Raw genomic sequence first — 26,740 nt, 5'->3', positions numbered from 1 at the left:
GCACAACCTTGAAAATGTATATTCATACCCTTAAAACCACCTGCTTAAAAGGCATGGACCCACAACACCTCTGAAGGTGTCTTCTTGTGTCCGGCGCCAAGATTAATGCTAGTAGCAGATACTTTAAGTCCTGTAACTTAGATCTGTGGGGCCTCCACATCAGTGAGTCTTGGACACCCATGACAGTGTCGCTGGTTCACTGGTTGTCCTTCTCTGAAGGCACTAACCACTGCATACTGGAAACATCTCACAATGCCTGCCGGATGTCCTGGACATCCTGGACATTTCTGATCCAGACATCTAGAACATCACGGTTTGGTTCCTGTCACAGTGGATCAGATCAGATCATCTTGCTTGATGCTTGCCCATTTGTACCAATATTTGTGCCTAATTTTGAGTAGGTCCCCCTTGTGCCACCACAACAAATCTAACCATTTAAGGCATGGATTGCATCAATGAGTCCTAGCTGTCCATGGTCCTGTCGCCGGTTCACCGGTTCTCCTTTTTGTAGCACTTTGGGTAAGTACTGACCAATGCATACTGGGCACACCTCACAAGACCTGCCTGATGTTTTGTCATTATACATTTGGGTTTTGTCAAAGTGGATCAGATTCAGCACCGCCATCACCTCTGAGAACTGACTGTTCACTTGCTGCCTAATATATCCACCCCATAACAGGTGCCGCTGGAAGCAGATCAATGGTATACACTTTCCTTCAGTTCACATCAGCGGTTGTAAAGTAATGGCTGCTTGGTGAGGAACTGATTTACAGACAACACTGTATATTTAAATAGGCTTTTATTGAATATATGTTAATTTATATTATACATCATTACAAGATTTAATATCAGTCAGTCATACAAGAGGATTCACTGCTCATCCTTCTGTTTTCCAGCTCCGTCATACGGATCGTCCTATGATACGAAAGTCAAGACTGTAGACAGACAGAGCCTAGGGCACAGCGAAATCTCTACAACCCTTCATTGCGTGGAATGTGTGTTTTAAGCATGATATTAAAGTGATAGTTCCATGAAAAAAACTAATTTGCACAAATACTGGATGTCCTTCCTTACATGTAATTCATCAGCCAGGACCTTTGTCATGGTACAACAACATGGGTCAAAACGGTTCAAGGCAAGCGTTTGATGATCTAGGCATGAAGTTAGCACCATGCTAATTGGTGGGGTATTAACTTATCAGCTACATTAGCTTTGCAGCCCAATTAGCGGTAGAAAAAGTGTCTTAGCTGATGAACCACTATTGGTGTAAGGGTGTATACTTGATTTATTGCCAATCACTTTAAAAAGGCAGAGCTTGAGGACAATTATGTACAAAACATCGACATAGAACATGTTCCTTAGTCAAAGACAGGAGTTTGGATTCGTTTTGTCAGAGAGAAGACGGACAAGTCCAACACCTCTAAGGAATGTTAAAAAAAAAAGACAAACAAACCATCCACAAGGTCAATAGGTCAATGGTTAGAGTCATTAGTTCTCGGCTCCAATTCTGGAGAACCTTTACTGTACTGCAAAGCTTATACTGCAACGGAAGCTTTTTATGAGCCACTCATGCCAACCTTTAGAGCCCCGACACCATCAAAACTATGCAGTACTCGGTCCCCTGAGACTGGTTGTAGGAACCACTAACTTTTATTAAATCTACAACAAGACTTCAGTTAAAATACAGCAAACAGAGCGAGAATGAGAATTAGCGAATTAGCCTCCATCACTAATCAAATACAACAGAAATTAAACATATATTTCTCAGAAGGATTAGTTTTACAGTATAGCTACGAATAAGACATTATGTGCATCGAACCAAAAGATGAAATGCAAAGAAAGACAGAGAGGAAGAAAGGCCTAGTGTGATCTCTGTGGAGGTATGCTAGCTAGCGCTAGCCTTCCTGTAATAACAAACTCAACGTATTTCTGAGGAAACGCTATTTAATCATGAAATTTATCATCGCGGTTCCAACAACAGTGTGAGGTCTGCAGTCCTTATCCCAAATATAGTCAAGCCAAGCCAGTTTTGGTAAGCGACATTTGCTTATTTAGCTTTGCACTGGAGCTAGCACTACAAGGCTAGTGCAGCTAAACCATGTAGCACTAGCTTGCTTAATTAGCTACACTGGCTTCATAACCTAGCAAAGGTTTGTGTAAATTTGAGCTTTTCCTAAACCTAACTGCACACATGGTGTACTCCAATGTTGTCCAGCTTATCTTAGAGTTGATCCCTAGTTCAACACTCTATCCTTTGGCTGGCTAACTGTGTGATTAGCTAGCTAGCTAAATCAGGCCTGTTTGTTGAGGGTAAACACAGAAATGTGTATGGCCAAGGCTCAGAAATTGCACTCTAGTGGAACCTAAACTTGCGTACCACTATTTAATGGTTGAGAAAGTGATGATCACCACAGCTGGTGATTATCCAACATCCCGACCTCACCAAAGCTGTTGTTGCTGAACGTGCATCTTTGCTAGCACCATCCCTAACTTTGCTATCAAAACCAAAATGAGAATTGAGAAATGAGGCCTGGAATTCACCTCGTGAGACTTAGAATGTAATCTCAGCTGAATTTCACCTTCCTGAATCTATAAACGTTGCTCTACAACCGTGGCTCAGTTAATATAAGACGTTATTAGTAATATTTATTATTAATTTTCTGATATGTTACATTAGGTCAAAACAGTGGCAGGTCTAAGACACTTCAAAAGAACAAAAAGGCAAAGCCTAGTTATTGGGTTTAGCTATCTTCATGCAGCAGGGCATGTTTTGCTGTGAATAACCATTAAAGCCACAATCAGTAGATGTTGGAAATGGAGGTTTTTGGCTATACAGCTCATCATCGGTGGTGTTCTCAGGGCAGATTGGCTACAAGGCCCCACCTTTGATTGTATTATACAATTTCCCCATTTCACTGATGTGCCATTAGCCACAATGGATGGTGACCAATATCCTATAAAACTTCCTGATTGCTGAAAATGCTGTAATACTATACATTCACTGTGTGTGCTAGATGATAGCTGGCTTAAGCGTAGGGGGGCTTAAACATCTCCCTGGTATTTCAGAAAACAGGCTACATAGCTCTCAAAACAGTAAAAACAGTAAATTAAACTGTACCTGCTGGCAGTACAGTTGCCTTCATACTGGTACTAAGCTCCAAGTAGGTGACCATACGTTATAGAGCCAGGTACATGCTTGAAAAAGATGGTAAAGTGTCTTAAAGGAGCTACAAGTAAAGATTTTGAATAGCATCTAAAGATGATGATGATAAAAGGTTTAAGACCACCCCCGGAAAACATCTGCCAAGCCAAAGGACACAGGCATTTAACTGTACACGCCGCTTCTCTAATCTCTACTGAAAAGCATTAAATAGATGCTTTTGAGCAGATATGAGGTCTTTAGCTCAGGTCACCCTGCCCAATGCCGAGTGTGGGATAGAGGGGTATAAATACCCCCCAGCATTGAGCTGTGGAGCAGTGGAACTGTGTTCTCTAGAATAGTAGAGACTGTTACTGGAGCAAAGTAAGCACATTTGCTATTTATACTCTTCATTTTAGAAGAAAAGCTAGTTGAGCAGATTTCATTCGAGTACATTAATTTTGAGACATGAATTCAGATTAATTTCAGAGCATTTCTATTGGTCCATTTATTCTGCAATGCTCACACATTGTAAACCCAACCTCCTCCTTTCAAATGGTGTCATGCAGCTATGAGGTTTAGAGAGGATATTATATGTAGCCCCTTTAAAAACATTTGTTAGTGTTTGTGCTCAAACATTTGGGGTTCAGACAATTCAGCCAAACCTCCTACAGTTGATCTCAGCCCCTCCGGTGCGAAACTGTGCGTCCAGTGTGAACAGGTTAAGAAAAGCCTGGTGAAGTTTCTGCTGGTCGTGCTGGTCCAGACGGGCCGGTAAGTGGGTCTAGCACAGTTTCAGTGGGTTAGGGTTTTGGGCTTGATCAGGACATCTTCCTGTGGTCGTTCCTGGTCCAGATGTAGAGTGTCCAGTGCAGGGTCAGTATGTTACTGGGTTTAGAATGAACAGGCGATCCTCCTCTTTCCTGATCCACTTCAGCAGTTTGTTGACGGCGGACATGGCCAGTGCTTTCGTACCCAGAGGGCTGAAACAGAGGTAGAGCTCAAAGCCGCTGGTGGCCTGCAGGATCAGTAGAGAAGATCAGAGAAGAAAATCCCAGAATTAAGCAAACATCAACAACAACAATTATTTGACTAAATTCAGTGTGAGTAGACTAAGAACAGGCATCAAATATGAACATAAACATAAATGATACTAAATAATTCATAGTAGTTACTACATAATCCATAGTGGCTATTGAATAGGTCATAGTATATACTGGTTATATCATTGTAGAAACTAAACATTTCATAATAGTTGCTAAATAATTAATCCTAGATACTGAATAATTCATAGCGGATAAAGAATTCATAGTAAATACCAAATTATTCATAGTGGATACTGAGTATCTTATAGCAAATTCTGAATATTTCATATTAGTTAGTGAACAATTCATAATATATATATATATATATATATATATATATATATATATATATATATATATATATATATATATATTAGTTGCTAAATAATTCATACTAGATACTGAATTATGAAAGCTCTATAATTGATGCTGAGTAATTTATAGCAAATTCTAAAAATAATTTATAGAAGCTACTGAATACATTATAGCTGATAATGAATAATTCAAATTTGTTACAAAATAATTCATATTAGAAACTGACTAATTCATTGAAAATATCGTTCTTAGTTCAGTGCGAAGTAATTTATAAATAATGATTGTATAATAGTCAATAACAACTCTTCTGATTAATAACTTCATAATAAGCAGTTGCAGTTGAAGGGTCCCTCTGAGGTCCTTGTGCTTACCCAGGCAAACAGGTTTTCTGTGTCTCCACAGCGGTACACTGAGCGGAGGGGCCGGGTTGGGTGGTGCAGGCAGCCATGGAGGTAACGGTACAGTCCTATCAGCCTCTCATGCTCCTCCTCCCTTTGGTATGGCACAGGCAGCTCTGGGCTATTCAGGAAAAAAAAACAACAATTAAAAAAAACTGGATCTAATAAACAAAAAATATAAACATAAATAAAAAACATTATTAAAACTTTACATTATTCTTAACAGAAAAACTTTTGTTAGTTTTGTAAAGTGTAAAGTGGTGTATTAGAATGCTACTTGAACTCTCACCTGGTGTAAAGCCCCGAACTTTTGGACTTATACACAAAGTGCCAGAGCTCAGGGATGCCCACTTGTGAAACAGGGTATGTGGGGGTGCGCAAGGCCTCCTGCAAGGCCTGATAGGCACTGCGCCGGCGCAGCCTCTCCAGAAAGCGGCGCTTGCAATCAGACAGGTTAAAGAAATCCTCCCGATCCGTGGACACCAAGATCAGACAGAGGTCAGACTTGGGCTCCAGATAGGAGATGTGGGCGTGGAAAAAGCCAGCCGTGTTAAACTTGGGGAGGCAGATGGGCGTCCAGCCTTCTCCTTCCCTAAAGGACGAGGACGAGCCGACCAGGTTGAAGAGCAAATGCAGGTCCATGTGGTGGAGGTACTGGTCTTTCTTCCTGACCAGAGTGACCAGGCGATTCCCGGCCAGCAGGATGGAAAAGACCAGGCTCTTGGCCTTAGCTGCCTGAAGGCTGGTGGAGACCACATCCCGGGCTGAGCTGGCCAGAGGGAGGCTCATGACGGCGTTCAGCAGTAGCCCTGGGTCGCGGTCCAGCAAACGCAGCAGGCTGTCGGTCAGGTGCTCGGAGCCGGCCAGCAGTCGCCGCAGGTCATAGTTCTGCTTGTGCTGGAAGACGTGATTGAGCTGCGTCAGCGTCAGCAGACTGACAATTTGATAGTAGACATACTGAAGCTCACGGGACAGCTCGCGGTCCGACTGGCTTGACCGAGACACGCCCACCAGGACCAATGGGCTCTTGTGGAGGAATACCACTCGACAGCCATCTAGAGGACCAGAACAGGTGATTACAGAAGTAGTTTGGCCATTTGAAAAGGTGACATTGCATTTTCACATTACATCAAATATACAGTGTATAGACAAAAGTATTGGGACACCTCACTAATAGCTTCTTTTTCTGGAGTAACTGTACTGTCCATGGAAAGCTTTCTACTACATGCATCAACAAAAGTGTTAGTAAAGTTAGGATGTTGGATGATCACCACGCCACCTCATCCTTAACTATACTGGAAGGAGCACCATCATTCCAGAGAGCACAGTTCCACTGCTCCACAGCTCCACAGTAAGGGTTTCCTCCCTGCACACCTCCCGCACAAATCAGATATGTTCAGTCTTTTTCTAAGGGCAGATGTTGTACTTTAACATAATCTGTGCCAAGAGCTCCCTGAAGGTCCCATGATGACATTTAAGGTTTTTTGGAGATCTTCTGGTCTCCTTGGCTGATTCCTAACTGTTATGAGAGTTTTAAATCAGTTCCCAGACTCATAAACATCTACAGCCCAGCTAACATGTCACATGGGGCCTGTATGGGTTGCTCAACTGGGAACCATAAAGTTTTATACTGGGGTTTCACTTTGGCCCCACATATGGATGCCCACCAGGGTCAGTGAGGGTACCAGAAAGGGGTTAAATAAGGGCATTACACAGCTTTTTATGTGCTATATCCCAGCCCTTATTCCAACTGGTGAGTCCTGATATCATAGCCAGTTCACTAAAATGCATCACTTTAAATATGTATGAAGCATCATAACACCAAAACAATCAATAATAAAATCAATACTAGCCAATGAAAGTCAGCAGATCACCTGCATGAATGGCCCGGATGATGTTCTTCTCTGCCTCCACGAAGGAGACAAGGGCCATCATGACCCCCATGGTGGTGGACAGGGCCTCCTCAGTGCCGTAGCGAGTGTAGATCGGCTTTCCTGCCTCACTCAGGACAAATACGTGCTTCCTGTGTCTTCGCCAAGCTTCACTGGTGACGTCCTCCTCCTTCAGACGCACGCCACTCTGCACCTCCTGCTGCTTTTCCCCCTCCTCCTGCCCTTTCTGCACCTCTGCATGGTCTGCACCTTCTTTTTGCTCCTCTTCCTCCTCCTTCTCTGCTACTTCTTGTGACTCCCCCAGAGCAGACTGGCTACCCTCCGTTAGCTCAGAGTCCGGGTTACTCTCACTGTCGGCGGTCAGGTCTTCAAAAGACTGAGCGTGGACGAACATGGCGTGCTCCTGACCTGCACCTGAGGACACACAAACACAAACTTTCAACTGGCAAAGTCTCCAAAAGTACTGGATGCAGCACCAACCATCATACCAGAGAACACAGTTCCACTGCTCCACAGCTCGGTGCTGGGGGGCTTTATACCCCTCTAGCTCATGCATGACATTAGGTATGGTGTCAACAGGTTCATGTTTTTCTGCTCCAAAGAGTCCTACAGGCAATACAGCTGTACAGGGACTAGACAAGCTGTAGACAAGAGTGTGCATTTGCACATCTTTGTCAGCAATCTATCTATCTTAAAATTAATGGAGGCATACTTACATCCATTAGCATGGTGCTAACACCCCTAAATCACCACACACTCTGTGTGGAGGAGTTCCGCAATCTCTAATAGACCTGCTAACTTGCTAGGTGGTCACTATGGTGTACCAGGTTGTTGCAATGGAGTTGTAAGATAGTTGTGAAGTGGTTTTGCTAGATGTTTGATATGGCGACCCAAGATGGGGCAGTGGTGGCTCAGCGGTTAGAGCACTGTGCTATTGAGGTCAGGGTTGTGGGTTCGATACCTGGGCTTGCCACTGTTGGGCCTTGAGCAAGGCCCTCAATCCTGAGCAAAGCTGCCCACTGAGCACTCCACTGTGTTTGCGTGTTTACTGCACAGATGGGTAAAAGGTGGAGGCAAATTTCCATCTGTGTTTAAAACAAATGGTGAATATGTTTGTCTTTGTCTTTGCGTTGCTATGGGGTTGCTAAGTGGTTGCTCTGTAGTTGTTCTGATATTCCAGGTGCTTGCTATGGTTTTGCTAGGCTAAGTGGTTGCATTGGTTTGGTAGGTGTTTGCTACGGTGTCTCGGGTGGTAGCTATCGTATTTGCATGTGGTTGGTTGGGTGTTACTGGTGTATTTGCATCATCGTGACATTAAGGCATGCAATCTTTTGCACCTCATTCATTTCCAAGTGAAAAATGATAGTGTGCGGAATTAAACCAACTGTATACAAGCTCAAATCACACAAACAGAGCAAAATGGGCAGTTGTAAAGGTGTATATCTTGCTTAACTGCTGGAAAAGTCATGCAGCAAACATTTGGCAGAGAAATAAGAATAAAAAAAAAGATTAACAAGATAAAATAGGATACAAATATAATTGCGCTTTAACCCAAAGCCGCCATTTCTTTTAAGAGGTGTTCAGCAGAATTACCTGCAGGATTACCTGGTCGAATGTCTGGAAAATAAAGCCTGTCACAACTTGAACAGCCATATAAACAACCTCTGCTGATAAGAATTGTTCCTTTAAAGTTTAAAACAACATGAACATTAAACCTTTCATAAGTTTCTGTCCAGTGAAGACAATCACGGTCAGAGAAAAGCAACTAAAGCCATATTTCACCCTTTTCTTTTTTTCATATTGGTGTAGACTGTCTCACTTCTTCTTACTGAACCGTAACAGACCACAGCAGTCACTTTCAAAACCAGCTGCCTGAAGCGTTTCAGGAAGTTCATGCAAGTTTTCATATCAGAACCAAAACGTTTAAAGCCAACGTCTGCTGTTCCACACTCTCACCAGATCTGGGACACAAAACTGAAGTGAAAATGAACTAGAAGGTTGAGGAGAAGTTGCATATTATGGTCACTTAACCCCAGTAGGGTTTTCCCTGGAAGAGCCAGTCAGCCAGTTCCTGAGTTCTTGAGTACTGCGCTATCTGGGTCAGTCCACTGTTCTGTGGTTTGGCAGTTACACGAAAAGCAGCCGTTTCATCTCCACTAACAAGTCCATATTCAATCAGCCTGATAACAGCAGTGGACCGTCTCTGGTGGCCTAATGATTTCAGGGAAAATTATTTACCAGCTTTTTTTTTTTTTTTTTTAGTTCATGTAATGTAGCAATGCTATTATTTCACTATTAAACCATAGAAACTGTAAAGCCCTATATAAAGCTGTCCAATCAGGATTATCATATTTTTGTGTACGGTATCTAGGCAGATTTAGCCCTGTGAGCTCCCCAATTGGTCAAGCTTTCAGGAGCTGGACTGAAGGCCTTACATTTCAGATGAACCTACAACATAACTAGAGACTAACAAATCAAACAGCCACTTTATAATGGAGACAAAGGCATCACTCTAACCTTCTGGGGGTTCTAGATATGTCACTGGCTCTGTGCCAGAACTCTTTACTGAATGAAACACAGTAAAAGTGCTACAGACACATTTCCATAGATGCTAATGTCTGTTAGAAGCTTCAAATAAAAAAAATAGCAGCATCTTTAACAAGCTCCAGAGGTACTTGTTTAATCTAGAACAGCCAGAAAAAAGTTCATATGCACCAGCATTAGCTTAGATAAAATTCCATAGGGATGCTAACGGAATTTAGTATTATCTGACAAATGTACTTTGATCAGGTTTTGAAATGATCTCTGATGATTTTTGTTTTATTTGTATTCTTTTACAGCTTTTATATTGAACTAAACATTTACAAATAAATATTTTTTTGTATGTGTTATATTTTTGGAAGCTGCTACATGCATTAAAAGTGTATCCCCCCCCCCCCCCCCCCACATACATTTTGCAATTTCCTTAAAATTCCTTCCTTCAATCTAAACTAAAAATAATATTTTTATATGAAATGTTTTGAATTTCCTGTAGTCTGGGATGTCTGCCACTGCTGGTAGACCCGTTTGACCGTACGCTTCGATACACCTGCAGATTCAGCTACTTCTTTTACACTATTGTCTTTGGCATGCCCAAATGCAATTACTCCTTTTTGCCAATCATCAACATCTGCTTTGTGACCCATTTTCCACACATCCAACGAGTCTCTCACTGCACTGCACCAACTCTTCTCAATCTCCGAATCCTGTCACACACCCTGCAGGTATTTATAGCCTGATCATTCTCGTGCAACGCCATCTGCAGAAGCCTGTCGTTACTACCCCCTTAAACGTTCAAGAAGAACATTTTGTCCAGAGAGCTTGTAATGTTTTTAATAGCAGCTCTAATAAGGACAAGAAGTCATCTAGCTTCATGATGAAAATATAGGATTTTTAAGACTGGCAACGTCTTTCATTCCTGCAGCTTAGAGTAAAACAACTTGGTGGTCAGCGTCTATCGACCTTTCTTTACACACCCTGCCTTAATCGGATGCACTTATTTCACATTAATCATTACCACTTAAAGAAAGTGCATGAGTGAGCGAAGCCCCACCTTCAGTAAAGCAACACCTGCAGACTGAAACAAACCACCGCACAACTAATCATTCACCCATCCTGCCCTGTATGAGTCACTATGTTAGGACAGAGGAAACACACTCCGGATATTGCTGCACAGGGTGTAGTCTGGAATGAGGAAAGTAGGAGAGAAAAAGAAACTGAGCTCTGAAGATCAGAGTCTCATGTTCCAACACCTCATAAACATCTGCTGCTTTTCTGAACATGCAAGTCACTCTAAAGGAATCAGGAATCGCAGCTGGAGAACGCAGGTCAAGCTTGACTACAAGCAGCAAGCGTGATCTGATAATAATGCAAAACAGCGTATTCTGAGGTTACTAACGGACCACAACCAATGTGATATATTTAGTCTTGATTTGTGTACTGAAGTTAACCCCTCCCCCCCTTGCATGTTCAGGGCTTGCAGTCTCCAGAGGTTGTGAGTTTGAACCCGAGCAATGCATCAGCGGCGTGCACAGGCGTCTGTCAGCTGGTCTGTTGGGTGGTGGCTCAGCGGTTAGAGCTCCGGGCTATTAATGACGGGATTGTGGGTTTGATACCTGTGCTCAGCAAGCTGCCACTGTTGGGCCCTTGAGCAAGGCCCCTCACCCTCACTGTTCCGCAGGCACTGCAGCAGTGGCTGCCCACCGCTCTGGTCAAACACTCACTGTGTTTATTTCATCACTAGTGTGTATGTATGTGTGTGTTGAACGGACTGGTTAAAGTGTGATGAACATGGTTGCCTTGTCTTGGTGGAGCTGGGGACCAGACACTTTCGTCCGAGCGTGTGGACTGCCCGACAACGCTGAATCTGCGTCTTTTTGACAGGAGGCAAAGGCTGGCTTTACATGTATGGGAGGAGACGTGTTAAGTCTTTACCCTTGTAGTCCTAGTGTCTGGAGCATTGCTAGGGCTGAGGGAAGGGCTATGAAGGGGTGGGTTAAATTGCTAAGCAAAATGGCATGGCTGGCTGGATGGAACGTTTCTATTGGTCCAATTATCATGAAAAGTTTGACAGAATGTAAAAGAACAACTGCCAGATTCACATTGTGTAAAAAAAAAGTAAGTGTGAAAATGACTATAATAAATAAAGAAAAAAATATTATATGCACTGATTTACTACTTTAGTTATTTTTTTATTATGAATTATGTTTTTAATGCTAATTTATAGAACAGTTCCCCTATCTATTTCTGCACCCTTCAGTGATTGTTAGTTGCACTGCACAGTATAATGATAAAGTTGAACTGAATGCTGTGTGCTCATAACATGGCAACTCACCTGGCTCTGTCCCTTGAACCAGCCCTGGAGTCGGACTGTCTGAGCGGTCACTGCGAAGACGGTCCACGGGTACCAGGCTGCCATTTGGAGCGTCCCAGGTCACTCCTTTGTTGTGGACATCTGCCGCCATCCTAGCAACTGACCCCAGGGGGAAAAGAGAGAAAGAGGTGAAGCCTCAGTGTGCACAGAACTGTCCAGTATCCTATAATACTTTAAAACAATCACACAATGAGAAATATGAAATATTTTATTTAAGATGCCAAGCTACACTTTACAACTGTAGGGTTTTCTATCCAAGCATGGATTCAGTTTGTTGGGTCATTTTTCTGGTGCTGGGTACTTTTTACAGTCTTTCCCCTGGTAACATTTCTTTGTAGCAGGCCAAATATTAGCCATTGTGAAAAAATCGGGATGTCGGGATGTCCCAATCAGGATTGGGGCCAAACTATGCATATTTTAATGGATCTGGTATGGGCTATTTTAATCATAATCCAGTTCCGGGTCTTTGTTTTAACCCACGGTGTTCAGAGCGCCATCTGGTGTCCTCAGAGCACCATTAACAGACACTGTTGCCTGGCCAGCAGCAGTATGGTCGTTCTTAGAAGATAAATAAAGCAGTGGGGAGCTATTTCACAGTGGAACATGAAAACAGACCATAATATCTGAACCTTTATAAAACTCACTGAAACTCTCTGTTTTACTTAGACTTAGTAAGTGGGTCAATAAGAAGCATGCAGAGGCAGAGCTGGGTAAAACAGAGCCAGTCAGAGGCGTTTCTGCTTCGTAATGGAAGCGTCAAGGTTTAGACCTCTGCCTAATACCGACTTGAGGTGAAGTTACAGGCGAGGCGGAACTGAATTTTTAACCAGTATGGGGCGCAACAGCCAGGTTTGGAAAAGCTAAAGTGGAATTCCTCAACATAACATGGCTTTTGTTTGACTAATCGCTTGTTTTATCCAAACGCTACAAGGAGAGTATCAGTGAAAATGTTTGCAGATAAAATGATTTAGTATATTATATATTTTGGGTTGACTCCTTTATTAGAGTAAACACTTATAGCATTCATACAGAAAATTGTGATTTTACATCACTGTGCTCATTTAAACATCTCCAAAGCTCTCCTCATTGGAGTCTAGTATTATTTCTAGTCATAATCCAACACCTGGTTTAGTAAATCAGTGCTTAATGATGGTAAATCAGGTGAGCTGCTGCTGATGGAATTGAACTCATCCATGCTGCGCTGGCTGAGGGGCGTCCTGAAGAAATCTGGAGCCAAGCTTTGTTCTTCAGACTTGCTCCCAAGATCTACAACTCCTTTCTTTTTACTGTATTTATGTTTAGCAGCATCAGCTGTAGTGTGAGCTGGGTTTTCTACAGTAAAGCTCTCTTACTGCTGAGAGAAGTTAACTTCTGCACAGTGCTGAATATGGATCATCTATAACTGCATTATGACTGTTGAGGCTTGAACCAACACACACACACACACACACACACACACACACACACACACACACACACAGGTGGACCTAAGGGAAAAGGGCAAAGCACATCTTTGTAAAAGCTGTAAGATCTTGTTTTGCTACAGATCAGCACAGGTCAATATTGTGTTGACTTTATCATTAAGGGTCAAACTGCCTACTCCACTCACTCACACTCTCTCACACACACACACACACACACACACACACACACACGTCCAGTGGTCACTACCCCAACTTCAGACTGTCAGACTTACTTCTACCAGTGTAAAAGTGCTGCAGTCAGTGTCAGGTGTGTAGTCCTCTGTGTAAAGGAGCTCAGACTCGATGAAGCCCTCCTCTACAACCTGTGATCTGCGCTCTATGCTAAGCTAGTTAGCGAACTAAGCAGCGATCTGAGCTCAGCGGCGCGTTATATCTACTTTAACACAAATAAACTACACTTTCCATCCATATTCCACCAGAAAAGCGGTCACAGTGAGGCGATTTCCTACCTGTCCGAATCCAGCTTCATTTCAGAACAGCAACTCACAGATCTGTCACAGAGGTCATCTCGGCAGAGTGGGCGTCGCTGTGCATCCTGGGAAATTGAGTTTTTAAGGAAATTTCCCCACCTCCACCTCTGGGAACGTGCTAAAATGACCCCTTGTGCCCTCTGCAGGGAATAAGCGAGCAAACTGTCATTGATGGCAGATTATCAATAAAGTACTGTATTTATTGATAATAAATATATATTAGTATTACATTGATAACATATCATGGTATTACAGTTTTTGTACTTGTATTATTTGTAATTTACGAACTTTGTCTGGTGTTTCCAAAATTTTTAAGCATTCAATAAAACATATTGAAATACATTCTTGTGTGTAGCTTAAAGCAACATTTTAAGATAAAAAAAAAACATTTTAATATTTTGAAACATGAATGGCCACAATATGTTAGGAATGATGTTAATCACCAGCTAGCAATATTCTGAATACAGTCCGCTTTATAGAATTATACAATAAAAGGTAAAGGTGAAGGTACTCGTATTTGTCACTGTGTACACTGTACAGCGAAATGTGTCCTCCGCATTTAACCCATCTGGTAGTGAACACACACTCACACACACACATGTGTTAGGGGCCGTGAGTACACACACACACCCAGAGCGGTGGGCAGCCAACTCCAGCGCCCGGGGAGCAGAGAGGGTAAAGGGCCTATAAATATATAGTAGAAAGCTATAGGTCAATTTAAGACATGCAAGATATGTGAACAATGTGTTAAGAAGGGTATATATATATATATATATATATATATATATATATATATATATATATATATATATATATATAGGGTTTTATATTAATGTATGTATATATATATATATATATATATATATATATATATATATATATTAATTCATTCATTCATTTGAAATACATTTGAAATGACATTATCTTTGTGTGTGTGTGTGTGTGTGTGTGTGTGTGTGTGTGTGTGTGTGTGTGTACTTTTATTTTGTAGCTCTTGGTAAGTCGCTGGTTGATGAGGTATTAGCAGGGGCGGAGCCGGTACGTACGTTTGAACTGAGCGCGGTACGGAAACGATTCAGCTAAAGAAACAACAACAACAACAACAACATCCCACACAAATGGAGAAGTAGTTGCAGTAAAGCGTGTTTGTACTGCATCTCCGAGCCACACAGCAAAGCTTAGGTAAGCAGCATTCTGATTAGCGGCACTGTAACGTGTGTGTGTGTGTGTGTGTGTGTGTGTGTGTTAGCACTAGCTAGCTGATTTACAGCAGACTGCAGCTAACGGCACACAGCTGCGGTATCAGCACCCATCCCTCATCAACACACTGCTTAAAGGTCGGGGTTGTGTCGATTCTTCTTCTACTCCTCCTCCTCCTCCTCCTACTCCTACTACTACTATTACTCCTCCTCCTACTATTACTACTACTACTCCTCCTCCTCCTACTATTACTACTACTACTCCTCCTCCTCCTACTATTACTACTACTACTCCTCCTCCTCCTAGTATTACTACTACTACTACTCCTACTACTACTACTATTACTACTACTACTATTACTACTACTACTACTATTACTCCTACTACTACTACTATTACTCCTACTACTACTCCTCCTCCTCCTACTATTACTACTACTACTCCTCCTCCTCCTACTATTACTACTACTACTCCTCCTCCTCCTAGTATTACTACTACTATTACTCCTACTCCTACTACTACTACTCCTACTACTACTACTATTACTACTACTACTATTACTCCTACTCCTACTACTACTACTCCTACTACTACTACTCCTACTACTACTACTATTACTACTACTACTACTACTATTACTACTACTACTATTACTCCTCCTACCACTACTATTACTCCTACTACTACTCCTCCTCCTCCTAGTATTACTACTACTATTACTCCTCCTCCTCCTACTATTACTACTACTATTACTCCTCCTCCTACTATTACTACTATTACTCCTCCTCCTACTAGTACTCCTACTAGTACTACTCCTACTACTCCTCCTCCTCCTACTACTACTACTATTACTCCTCCTACTACTACTACTCCTACTACTACTACTACTATTACTCCTCCTACTACTACTACTACTCCTACTACTACTACTATTACTCCTCCTACTATTACTACTCCTACTACTCCTCCTACTACTACTACTATTACTCCTCCTACTACTCCTACTATTACTCCTCCTACTACTACTCCTACTATTACTCCTACTAGTACTACTCCTACTACTCCTCCTACTACTACTACTACTCCTCCTCCTACTACTACTACTATTACTCCTCCTACTACTACTCCTACTATTACTACTCCTACTACTCCTCCTACTACTACTACTACTATTACTCCTCCTACTACTACTACTATTACTCCTCCTACTACTACTACTATTACTCCTCCTACTACTATTACTCCTCCTACTACTCCTACTACTACTCCTACTCTTACTACTACTACTCCTACTCCTCCTACTATTACTCCTACTCCTCCTACTACTACTCCTACTCCTCCTACTACTACTCCTACTACTACTATTACTCGTACTCCTCCTCCTCCTCCTACTACAACTATTACTCCTACTACTACTACTATTACTCCTCCTCCTATTACTCCTACTACTACTATTACTCCTACTACTACTCCTACTACTACTACTACTACTATTACTCCTACTCCTCCTACTATTACTACTACTATTACTCCTCCTCCTACTACTACTCCTTTTACTACTACTATTACTCCTCCTCCTACTACTACTACTATTACTCCTCCTACTACTACTCCTACTATTACTACTACTATTACTCCTCCTACTACTACTACTACTATTACTCCTCCTACTACTACTCCTCCTACTATTACTCCTACTCTTACTATTACTACTATTACTCCTCCTCCTACTACTCCTACTATTACTCCTACTCTTACTACGACTACTCCTACTCCTCCTACTATTACTCCTACTCCTCCTACTATTACTCCTACTACTACTACTCCTACTACTCCTACTACTACTATTACTCCTACTCCTCCTACTACTACTATTACTCCTACTCCTCCTACTACTCCTACTACTACTATTACTCCTACTCCTCCTACTACTACTACTACTACTACTACTATTACTTGTACTCCTACTACTACTATTACTCGTACTCCTCCTCCTACTACTATTACTTCTACTCCTCCTCCTACTACTACTATTACTCCTACTCCTCCTCCTCCTACTACTATTACTCCTCCTCCTCCTACTACTACTACTACTACTCCTACTATTACTCCTACGACTCCTGAGTAATAGACCTAGCCACGCATAAAGTCTTCATGGCTTTAGGTTCTCTAATAAATGAGTGTAACGGAGCGTTATTTCGCAGTAAAGCCTGCTGAAGCAGCTGCAGTAGGTCCTGTCATCATAAACTAGTGCTATATGTCCAAATGTTTATGGACACCCCTTCTAATGAAGGCATTCAGATACTTTAAGTTGCACCCATTGCTGCCACAGATTTGCAAATGCGCACACACACACACGCACACACATATATTGTGTAGTTGCCTTGTAGAGAAGCATTGCCAATATAATAGGACTCTCTGGAGCAGACAAGTATGACACCATGCTGCTTAATGCCAGGCGTGGGCTAGAGGGGTATAAAGCCCCCCAGCATTGAGCTGTGGTGCAGTGTGAGAACTGTGTTATCTGGAATGATTGATATACTGTTGGGGTGAGGCTGTGTGGTGATCACCTAGTTTGTATTTAGCTACCTACTTTTTTTTTCTTCCCCCCACAGATCTTGACCACAATGCCCATTCGGGCTTACTGTACCATCTGCTCGGATTTCTTTGACCACACAACAGATGTGGCTGCGATTCACTGTGGCCACACATTCCACTATGCATGGTAAGGAACCAGCATCCTTAAAACCAGGTAACAAACAAGTCCACATATCATATAATGAACCGTTGTGTTTTTCTTCTGTGAAAGTCTCCTGCAGTGGTTCCAGTCTGCTCCCACTAAAACCTGTCCACAATGCAGGAAACAGGTGAGGGACTCTCAGCATGAGGGCTTCATTTATTTCTTATTAGCTAGTTTAGATTCATGCAGTCATGTAGTGGATCAGTCCTTGTTATCACTACTGATATGTGTTTTTAATGCCGCTCTAATCTTTAGGTCAGCACGAGACACATCATCAATAAGCTGTTTTTTGATATCGCACCAGAAGATGAAGGCTCTCCGGCCGATCCAGAAAGCTTACAGGTATTTCAAAAGCTTACAGTCAGCTTTGCAGATTTCTGATATGGGGAAAATAGCTTTCATTTCTGTTCGGTGTAAAAATTATGAAAAGTGTGTCTAACTGTAGCCCGTTTTACAGCTAAGATCTATACAAATAATTCTTGATAAATCAGTGTTTAATTGGTGATACAGTATGTATTTAAATCATCTTTCAGAACGAGCTGGACAGAATGAAAGCAGCTTTTTGTGAAAAGGGTAAGATAAACACCTGTTGTACCCTGTACCCTGTACACGTACACACACACACACACAAACATTGGTCTGGAATGATAATATTACAGCAGCTCCTCTTACCATATAGGATATATATGTTTTTCTGCATCCTTTTTTGTTAGCCTCCTTTCACCCTGTTCTTCAATAGTCAGCACCCCACAGGACTGACCACCACAGAACATCTATTATTTGGGTGGTGGGTCATGCTCAGCACTGCAGAGACACTGACATGGAGGTGCACTGGTATTACTATTAGCAGATCAGACACAGCAGTGCAGCTGGAGTGTATAAACACCTCAGCATCCCCGTTTGACCGGAAATTTTCCACCAACCAGGAATATCCGGTTTATAAGAGAGGTTCACACTTGTCGTGGTAAGACACACTGCTGAGATACATCAGTGTATGTCTGTGTGTGTTTCAGAGAGAGGCTGGCGAGAAAAGCAGAAAGCAGCTGAAAGTCTGAAGGAGACGATCGAAAGACAGAGGGCTGACCTGGAGAGAGTGAGGAGAGAGATAGGAGAGAAAGAAATGCTCTGTACTACCCTTCGAGTAAGTGTGTGTGTGTGTGTGTGTGTGTGTGTGTGACTTTATATTTATTTTGATATTGATATCAGTAACCATATTGATTATATGGTTTTGTTGCACACATCGCCATTTCTGTTTGAGTGTTTCTGAGTGTAGGGTCAAAGAATCCAGAAGAAGAATCCCTTTCGCCCAGAGCAGTTTACAGTCTTTTGTTATTAATTTATACACTTAATCCACACTTTTCCTGCATGATGCCAGCGACCTTTTCCTATCTTCCACATGCTGGAATGACAGTAATATAACATGAGTGCAGTGATTCTAATTCCATCCATTTAATTGTGTAGAAGCAGATGCAGTATCTGGAGAGCCAGCAGCGGGAGAGCGATGCGGCTAAGGAGGAGGCCAAAAGACTCAAAGTTAAAATGAAAACCTACGAGAGGTACCTGACTGTGTAGCACCATAAGCTCTGATAATTACACAACAATGTTTGAGTCTAGGTGTAGGAGCATCCTTCTAACACAGTGCAAGGATACTTGACTTGCTCCCATTCATTTACATTGGCCAAAATAGAGAAATATTTTTGGGCATGTCTAGAAGTGTCGTTTAATCATTTGAACAGATGTGGCACTTCACATGGCTCTGAGGAAGCACGTGCTAGCTTTCAACCTCCCAGTGCTTGTGGTACCGTATGAAAGGGGGGTCCTAGCTAGAGGGTGGGAATTGGGATTTGCTAAATTGGGGAAAAGAACTCAGAATGGGGGGGGGGGTATTTAATTTAATTCATTTGTTTATTTTAAACCATGCTCTGTTTGTGTGTTTTGTCCTGCAGTCTGAATGCTGTCCTGCAGGGCCAGCGTGCAGAGGTGGAGGCCATGATTTCAGACATGGGTGTCGGCCAGTCTGCTGTAGAACAGCTGTCTATTTACTGCGTCTCTCTCAAAAAGTAAAAAAACCCTTTTCTCACCTCTTCTTTGTTGATGCTGTGATGTATTTCAGATGTTTTTCCAGTGATGAGAGCTACCAGGAGGGAGGCAACAACTAATGGTTGGATCTGGAATTGATCCGTCTGTCAACTGTTATTCAGATTTTGTCCACCAATTGTAGCACCCCTGGCTGCTAGTTAGGCAATAGGCATGATTATTCTGCTCACTCTTGGTCTTAGTAAATGTTCAGATTGTTGCTTTCATGGCTTGCATCCAGCTTAACTTCCCCTTCACTTAGAAAGACCTTTCAGATTCAGTAGTGTTTTGCTACAGTAGCATCTTCCCCTTTTTTATGCTTGTGCTCTCTCTCTCTATCTCCCTGCCCCCCTTGTCTTTTAGAGAGTACGACAATCTGAAAGGAAGCCTCAGGTCCTCCAGTGACATGTGTGAGAAGCTGAAAAGAGAACTGTTCTCCTCTAATAATAAGGTACATGCCAGAACAGCAACTTCTGTACATTTAATGTACATTTACCACTAAAATGTATATATTATAACTTATTTTAGATTTTATACTCAATTATAATATACATAAAAGCTTTTTACAGACATGAATGACATGTTCTGGTACATTACAATTCACAGTATTAATTATCAACACACTGATCTCAGTCAAGCTCTGTTAATTACTGTCAAAACACACCTGTTAGGCGTAAGCCGTAGTCGGACTGAATTAGTTTTACGTGGGGAGGTGGATTAATGTAATTTTGCTACTTGACATATGAAATTTCTGACTAATTTGCATGCAATAAGTCGTCTCTGCATGAATGACTGACATGCTGCAGTCACCTCCAAAAAAACATTAACAATTTTATAATCCACTTATAGAAGTAATGGAATTTTAGTATAGAATTTTTGAATAATTAGTAGCTACTTGTTAATAACGTAATAATGTATGTAGGCTATAGGCTATACTACACAATGACTTACCTAAAGCTGCCAGAAGTGTCATATCTCAGAGGAGTCATTTGGCTTGTCTTTTGGATTTAACTGAGGTTTGGTATCTGTGTCATGCACAACAGAACCAAATGACTCCTCAAGCACCTCTATACTGGGGGAAACCACAAAATAATTTACTCACACAGGATTTAAGATAACCTGAGGTTATTCTTACAGCTCGTTTTACAGAAGGTAATAGACGCCAGTATATTTACTGACACTGGAGTGTGCAGTCCTTAAAAATGACTGACATGGCACATTTGGACAGGACTAAAATTACTATGAGACTCTGGTAATAATTACATTACCCCATCTCCTCATGTTAAACTAATCCCATCCAGGTTTTAGTTGTGCTGTAATACTTGTCAATTTACTGTGTGTGTGTGTGTGTGTGTGTGTGTGTGTGTGTGTGTGTGTGTGTGTGCGCGCGCGTGTGCATGTGTTTGGCTCTGCAGTTGCAGAAAGCCACATTAGAGATGAACAGAACAAAGGATGAAATGAAGGCTCTTCAGAATGATCTCACCAATGCAGACAAAGAAATCACGGTGAGAAATTCACATTTAATCTATTTATTAACAACATATGTGAAATATATCATCATGCAAAACCTTGTATATGAAATCTACTGGCAATCAGTGTAAAGAGATCTTATTCCAAGTAATTTTGGAGCATGTCTGTTGGTCCGTTCGTCATCGAATTTTGAAACCACTGCCAGATTTCACATTATCTCAAAACGTGGTAAAGTTTTTAAAATGGAGATACAAGGTTTTGGCATTGCATCGATGATCTACATTCTGTAGTAATAGAGGGTTGGTCGGCATAACTGTAATACTCTATCCCACATTATTTAAAAATGTTGACTCTCACAATGTGGACGATAATTAAAAAATGATGACGTGTCAAACTTCTGATTTGTGTCTGCATGTCCAAATAAGCTCATCCCCTCCATGTGCAACAGGGTGTGGCCGCTGTGAGAGCTCACTGATGATGTGATGTCATGCTTTAAAAAAAAAGCCCACTGTAGTTAAGTGAGTTTGATTAAAATTAAAAGCAGGCAAATCTCAATGAACCCGTCTACTAAATGTGTCGCAAAAACTCGTAAGATCATTCACATGACTCTGTGCTCTCAGATATGAGCCTTTATCCTCTAACCTGTGTATTTTCAGCATCAGTTAGCTAGAACACAGTCTAGGCGGTGCTGCGCTGTTTAGCCTGCAAGATAAAATTTAAATACGTGCACCTTTAGATAACTTATCTAAGCCTAGTGCTGGATAGCTAGCTTTCAGTTCAAACACTGATCCCTCATTTCACCTTTCTGTTACTCCCAACACTGGTCGCTCGACTTCGCTCTCTCAGACACGAGTTTTCATCGTCAGCACTGTCGGTAGCTCAGCAGTTCGTCAACAGCAGCTGCTCTGGGTTGTCTTATAGCGAAGCAAAGACAACTAGCAGATCCAAAACCACATAAACTAAATTCTGCGTCCAACAGCAGTCGCTCTATCCGAGTCCTTCTCGTCTAAACGTTTAAGTGGGCTTTTCTGTATTATGTAATGAGGTTTTAATCCAGGTAATTGTGGATCATATGGATCCTTGTATTATATGAGATGGTCTCACAATGTAAAGAACAGCTGCTGAGGTAGTAGAACATTTTAGACAGCAGTTCTGTGTTCAGGTCTTTTGCAGTATATAGCAGGTTTCATTTACATAGCCGAAGAACGTTCTACAGTCTTCTACAATTGATGTAAAAACCTTGCAACTGAATTATGTTTTTTTTTTTTTTTTTTTTTTTGTGCTTTTGTTTTTTAAATGATTGTGGATCGTTTGTGATCTGTCTGCAGAGTCTGAAGAAAAAGGTAGAGATTTTGCAGAAGACCCTGAGCACGCCCACCCGTACCAATGAGGCCATCAGCCGACTCGTGTTTGAGAGGTCAGCTTTGGTGCTGAAGTCTGTTGCATCTGACTTTATTAATACAGACGTTTACAAGCTATTAATAATAACAACAAACTATTAATAATAACTGACAGTGCTTTACAGAATAACACAGAATGAAATTAAATAATAATTCATAATAATAAAAGGTTAAGGCTAATTTTTTAACCAGTAAGCACAAGTGGTAATATAAATAAAACTTAATAAAATAATGAAATTGTGATGATTGTGTTAATATATAATTGTGTTATAATAATTATAATTATAGACATTGTTTTTTCATTTTAATTATTGGTACACAGAATAATCATAATTTATTGACTGCGTCTTCTAGTCCTGCTCCTCTTGAGCTGAAGCCCCCACGCCTGCACCAGCCTACAGACGGTCAGGACATCGACCTTAACGTGACCTTTGACATCAGCACTCCTGAGCAGGTGGAGAAAAAGCCAGTTGCAGTGCCTGCAAAGAAGATGCGCCTGGATCCGGCGCCGTGAGTGTTTTCCCCCCTTTTAATTAATGAAATGATTAAATCTTAATAAACAGATGACGTGTATATTGATTGTCCCTGTTTTGTTCCACAGATCTTCATCCAAACAGAGTGAAAACATATTCGTGAGTAAGGTATGTTAGTGCTACAGGGAGAAGACTGGTTCCTCACACTGCAGAGCTGCTCCTGTGTTCTGATATATAGGTACTAGATCTCAGAATTCTAGATATAGGTGCATTTGTGTGTGTGTTCACTCTTTCAGAACTCTCATACCAAAGAGGAGGAGGCTTCCACGGAGCCCATGTTCCGCAACTCGCTGCTCTTTAGGAAGAAGATGTTTGGCAGCATGCTCGACCCACACAACAAACCTGGCTCTGTGAGATTACTTCTCACACACACACACACACACACACAGTTCTGTGTACTCTACCATATATACACTGTAGTACATACAGTATTGTGAAAGTCTCTCATGAAAATGGAAAAGTCTGTATGTCAGCAGTCAGTGTCTACCTTTAAAACTCTATATAACATTAGAAAAGAAAGTTCTAAAGGTTTCTATTGATTTGTAATTGAAAGAAACCTGATAGATAGAGACCACTCATGTATTTGGTGAATATGGGTTCATATCATAATAAACACATGCATACAGTATAGTATTTTTACAGGCTGCTTTTATGCGGTTCTAACTAACTTTGTCCTTGTCTATTAGGTAAGAACAGGCTACGATGGGCTTGGAGGACGAACCAAATTCATCCAGCCTGTATCCTTCTGATATTTGTTTTTGAGGGTTGAATTAATATTGTACATGCATATGAATACATGTTATTCACTCTTTCATGTAATTTCAGGGCACAGCTTAAACTTAGTAGTGAAATGTACATACTTCTAATAGGAATCACGTTTATCCAATATCTTAACTGTTAATTCAAAAATTTATTAAAATGAAAAATTAATTCACAAGTGTTAATGTTGCTGAAAATGAACTAAGAACCAGTTGGCACAGACAGAAATGAGACTATTAGCCATTTTACCATTTTTGGGTCAAGTGTCCTTTAATTTCTGTCCAGATATGTGATGCCGCCAGCAACCTGGATGAATTAAATCTTAGAAAATGCATTTATTGCTGGAGATATGACAAAAAACATGGCTTTTCCATTATATTTTATGATCTTGTTTTCTATTTATTGACATTAAAATATAAGTGTATTTGCATTTAAATAACCACATGATGTCTCTCTTATTTCTAGCTGATACACTCCCCCTGTCCTTATTACTGCCTGCTAAAATGCTATTATTACAAACTGTTATGAATGAATCACGTTAACTTCTCTTGACTCCAGTGTGCCTCAGTCTCCCCTGGCTGAGATCAGACCCCTCGTCATGAAGGCCAAACGGAAGAAGGTGTCCAGACCAGCTCCAAACAAACTGGCCCCTAGCTTGACCACACTGGATGGCTTCCTGGAGTGACCCTTAATTCCAACTGGAACTGTGAAGGAGCTGGGGTTGGTTGCTGCATGTTAGGGCTGTGTAATATGGGCAAAATTCTAGTATTGGGACTTGAGCTGTATGCAAAGGTTTGGACACCCCTGGCAGAATGACATGCTGTTCCGGGTGTAAATTAGCGAGCAGGTTCTCTGCAGTGAGCACACTTCTGAACAGTGCTCTGTACAATTAGCGCTTGTTTGCTAAGTAAAACATAAAATGTAGCATATATAGACATGGCATGTTTCATGTTGAACTATCTGTTAAATTCAGCAGGTAACTAGAAGTTGTGTCTAAAATGTGCAAAAACATCTTGTAGAGGGTTTGTTGAATTAACTTAAAACATGTAATTTGAACCCACACATGCAATAGCATTTGCATATCATTGCATGCCTCTGTCTATTGCAATTATAACAGTGCAACGTAACGTTGCTGTCGCAAAAAAAACTTGTATTTCCATTATTGCCATGTTTTGCCCAGTAATTCATAGAATGTGAATATGGAATTTGTCATCCTTATTGTCAAATTTCCTGATGAATGGACCAATAGAAATGCTCCAAATTGACAATAGAATAAAAACTTGCTGCATTGACTTCCGTAAAAAAAAAAAAGTTTTTTTTTTCCTCCTGTAAAGTTGGCATTTTGGATATACAAGGTTTTAGCATGATGGTGACCCTGTGCTTATGCATTATTGCATTAAACACAGTAGTAGCTCCGTAACGTGACACTGTTCAAGATCGGCTTGACCATAAAAATTGCCTTTTGCCATCAAACCCCCCCTCAGGAACTCCCTTCAGGCTGAGTCAGGACACTTTTTTGCATATTACAGCCTTCTATGATACCAGTACTGCAGTAAATGGCACAACAATACATGACGAGAAACAGACACCCTGCATGAACTGCACTTCCTCTGATTGTTTTTTAGGGAATCTGACTAGAGGGCAAAGACCCGCCCAGTCTTTACTCATCATATGTGGAAGCAAGCTGCTATTACAGTTCATGGTGGTTAAAGGAGCACTCCAGGATTTCCAACCCAGTTTCTATGAGCATATGGGCTGAATTCTGGTTGATTACCACTGACAAATCCAACACGTTTTTCTGTACTTAGCTACAGCAGCACTGTCCCGTTGACCTCTATAAGAGTCTAACTGGTTTACTTACAGGGAAGTGACTGTCTAAGAGATGAGGTTGGACCTAATGCTGGAGTGATCTTTTATAGTTGTGTGTGTGTGTTAGTTTTGTAATGTCCACTCTGTACGTTTGAGAGTCTGTTAATAGTAATCTCACAACATCTGCTTACATCTCTGAGAAACTCTGAGTCTGATCGCTCTGCTGTTTCCTGTGTAGTAGTTTTCATTAAGCCAAATCGTGTCTGAGATCCACTGTTAAAACCGTTTTTTATACGTACAGATTTTCTATTTATTTGTCCTTTTTGTATCAACGTGCAGAATTAGTTTGTCTTATATGTGTCTGTTCTGTGAGATGTGTGTTTTCTGTCTTATAGTTTGATTTATTTCTGATTATAGCTTGAGATGTAATAAAATGTAGTTTCTTTATATCTGTATTTGTTGCCGTTTTGATTAACTGTCGTCCTCAGATCATTTATCGGAATATTTTGGCCTGGAATTACATTAATTTGACTCTGTATTCAGCTAAGGCTGCTGTTTGCTAATGTAAGGCAAGGCTAATGTAGCTAACAAGGATGGAAATGATAGATGATAGAAAAAAGAATTTACAGATGTTTAAGCGTAGTCCGTCAGCCAGTACGTTTGCCATCCAAAGTTTGCGTAATTACTTTAGCAAGGCTACCATGTAATGGAAGTCTATATGAAAAGAATTAGCATGGTGCTTGTATAGGCCTGAATCAGCAATTCCTTCGGATTGTGTGGACGTGTCCAGTAATCTCTAATAGACGTGATTATGTGGGTCCTGGTCGAGAGCTGAAGGTTTGTTTTTGTTGTTTGTTTTTTTTTAGCTCTGCTATGGTACTGTTAATTCTTCTGTTGTTGGCCATGTTGGTATTTTTATATAATGTGTAGTTTGCAGCTTCCCATTAGCACACAAAAACCTACGAAGCCCCTGAAAGGGCATGAGGGGAAAATAAATGACATGGGTTTTTCTATAAGGGTTAAAAAAAGATGATATTTTTCTCAAATTAACATTTTAT

General features: G+C 41.1%; 2 protein-coding genes across 2 annotated transcripts; one reads left to right on the top strand and one right to left on the bottom strand.

Moving 5' to 3' along the window:
- Positions 1–782: 782 nt before the first annotated feature.
- mon1a (MON1 secretory trafficking family member A) lies at positions 783–13,735 on the bottom strand. Its single transcript, XM_072666277.1, has 6 exons — positions 13,675–13,735; positions 11,703–11,840; positions 6,812–7,243; positions 5,227–5,992; positions 4,911–5,058; positions 783–4,157 (listed from the first exon to the last, which is right to left on the bottom strand). The coding sequence occupies exons 2-6, from the start codon at positions 11,830–11,832 to the stop codon at positions 4,017–4,019; spliced, it is 1,617 nt and encodes a 538-aa protein (XP_072522378.1). The 5' UTR covers positions 11,833–11,840; positions 13,675–13,735; the 3' UTR covers positions 783–4,016.
- A 1,012-nt stretch (positions 13,736–14,747) lies between these two features.
- On the top strand, positions 14,748–26,100 carry traip (TRAF-interacting protein). The gene is made up of 16 exons (XM_072665919.1): positions 14,748–14,877; positions 17,511–17,620; positions 17,705–17,762; positions 17,891–17,977; positions 18,169–18,208; positions 18,649–18,776; positions 19,097–19,191; positions 19,582–19,695; positions 20,075–20,162; positions 21,127–21,216; positions 22,510–22,598; positions 22,936–23,091; positions 23,183–23,222; positions 23,351–23,464; positions 23,801–23,851; positions 24,442–26,100. Exons 2-16 carry the CDS (start codon positions 17,523–17,525, stop codon positions 24,556–24,558), a joined length of 1,365 nt encoding a protein of 454 aa, XP_072522020.1. The 5' UTR covers positions 14,748–14,877; positions 17,511–17,522; the 3' UTR covers positions 24,559–26,100.
- Positions 26,101–26,740: the final 640 nt, after the last annotated feature.

The sequence above is a fragment of the Salminus brasiliensis genome, chromosome 21 (assembly GCF_030463535.1).
Source record: "Salminus brasiliensis chromosome 21, fSalBra1.hap2, whole genome shotgun sequence".
NCBI classification, from domain to species: Eukaryota; Metazoa; Chordata; class Actinopteri; order Characiformes; family Bryconidae; genus Salminus; species Salminus brasiliensis.
Note: the sequence above shows the minus strand (reverse complement) of the source record. Positions and strands in the feature narration are given on the sequence as shown.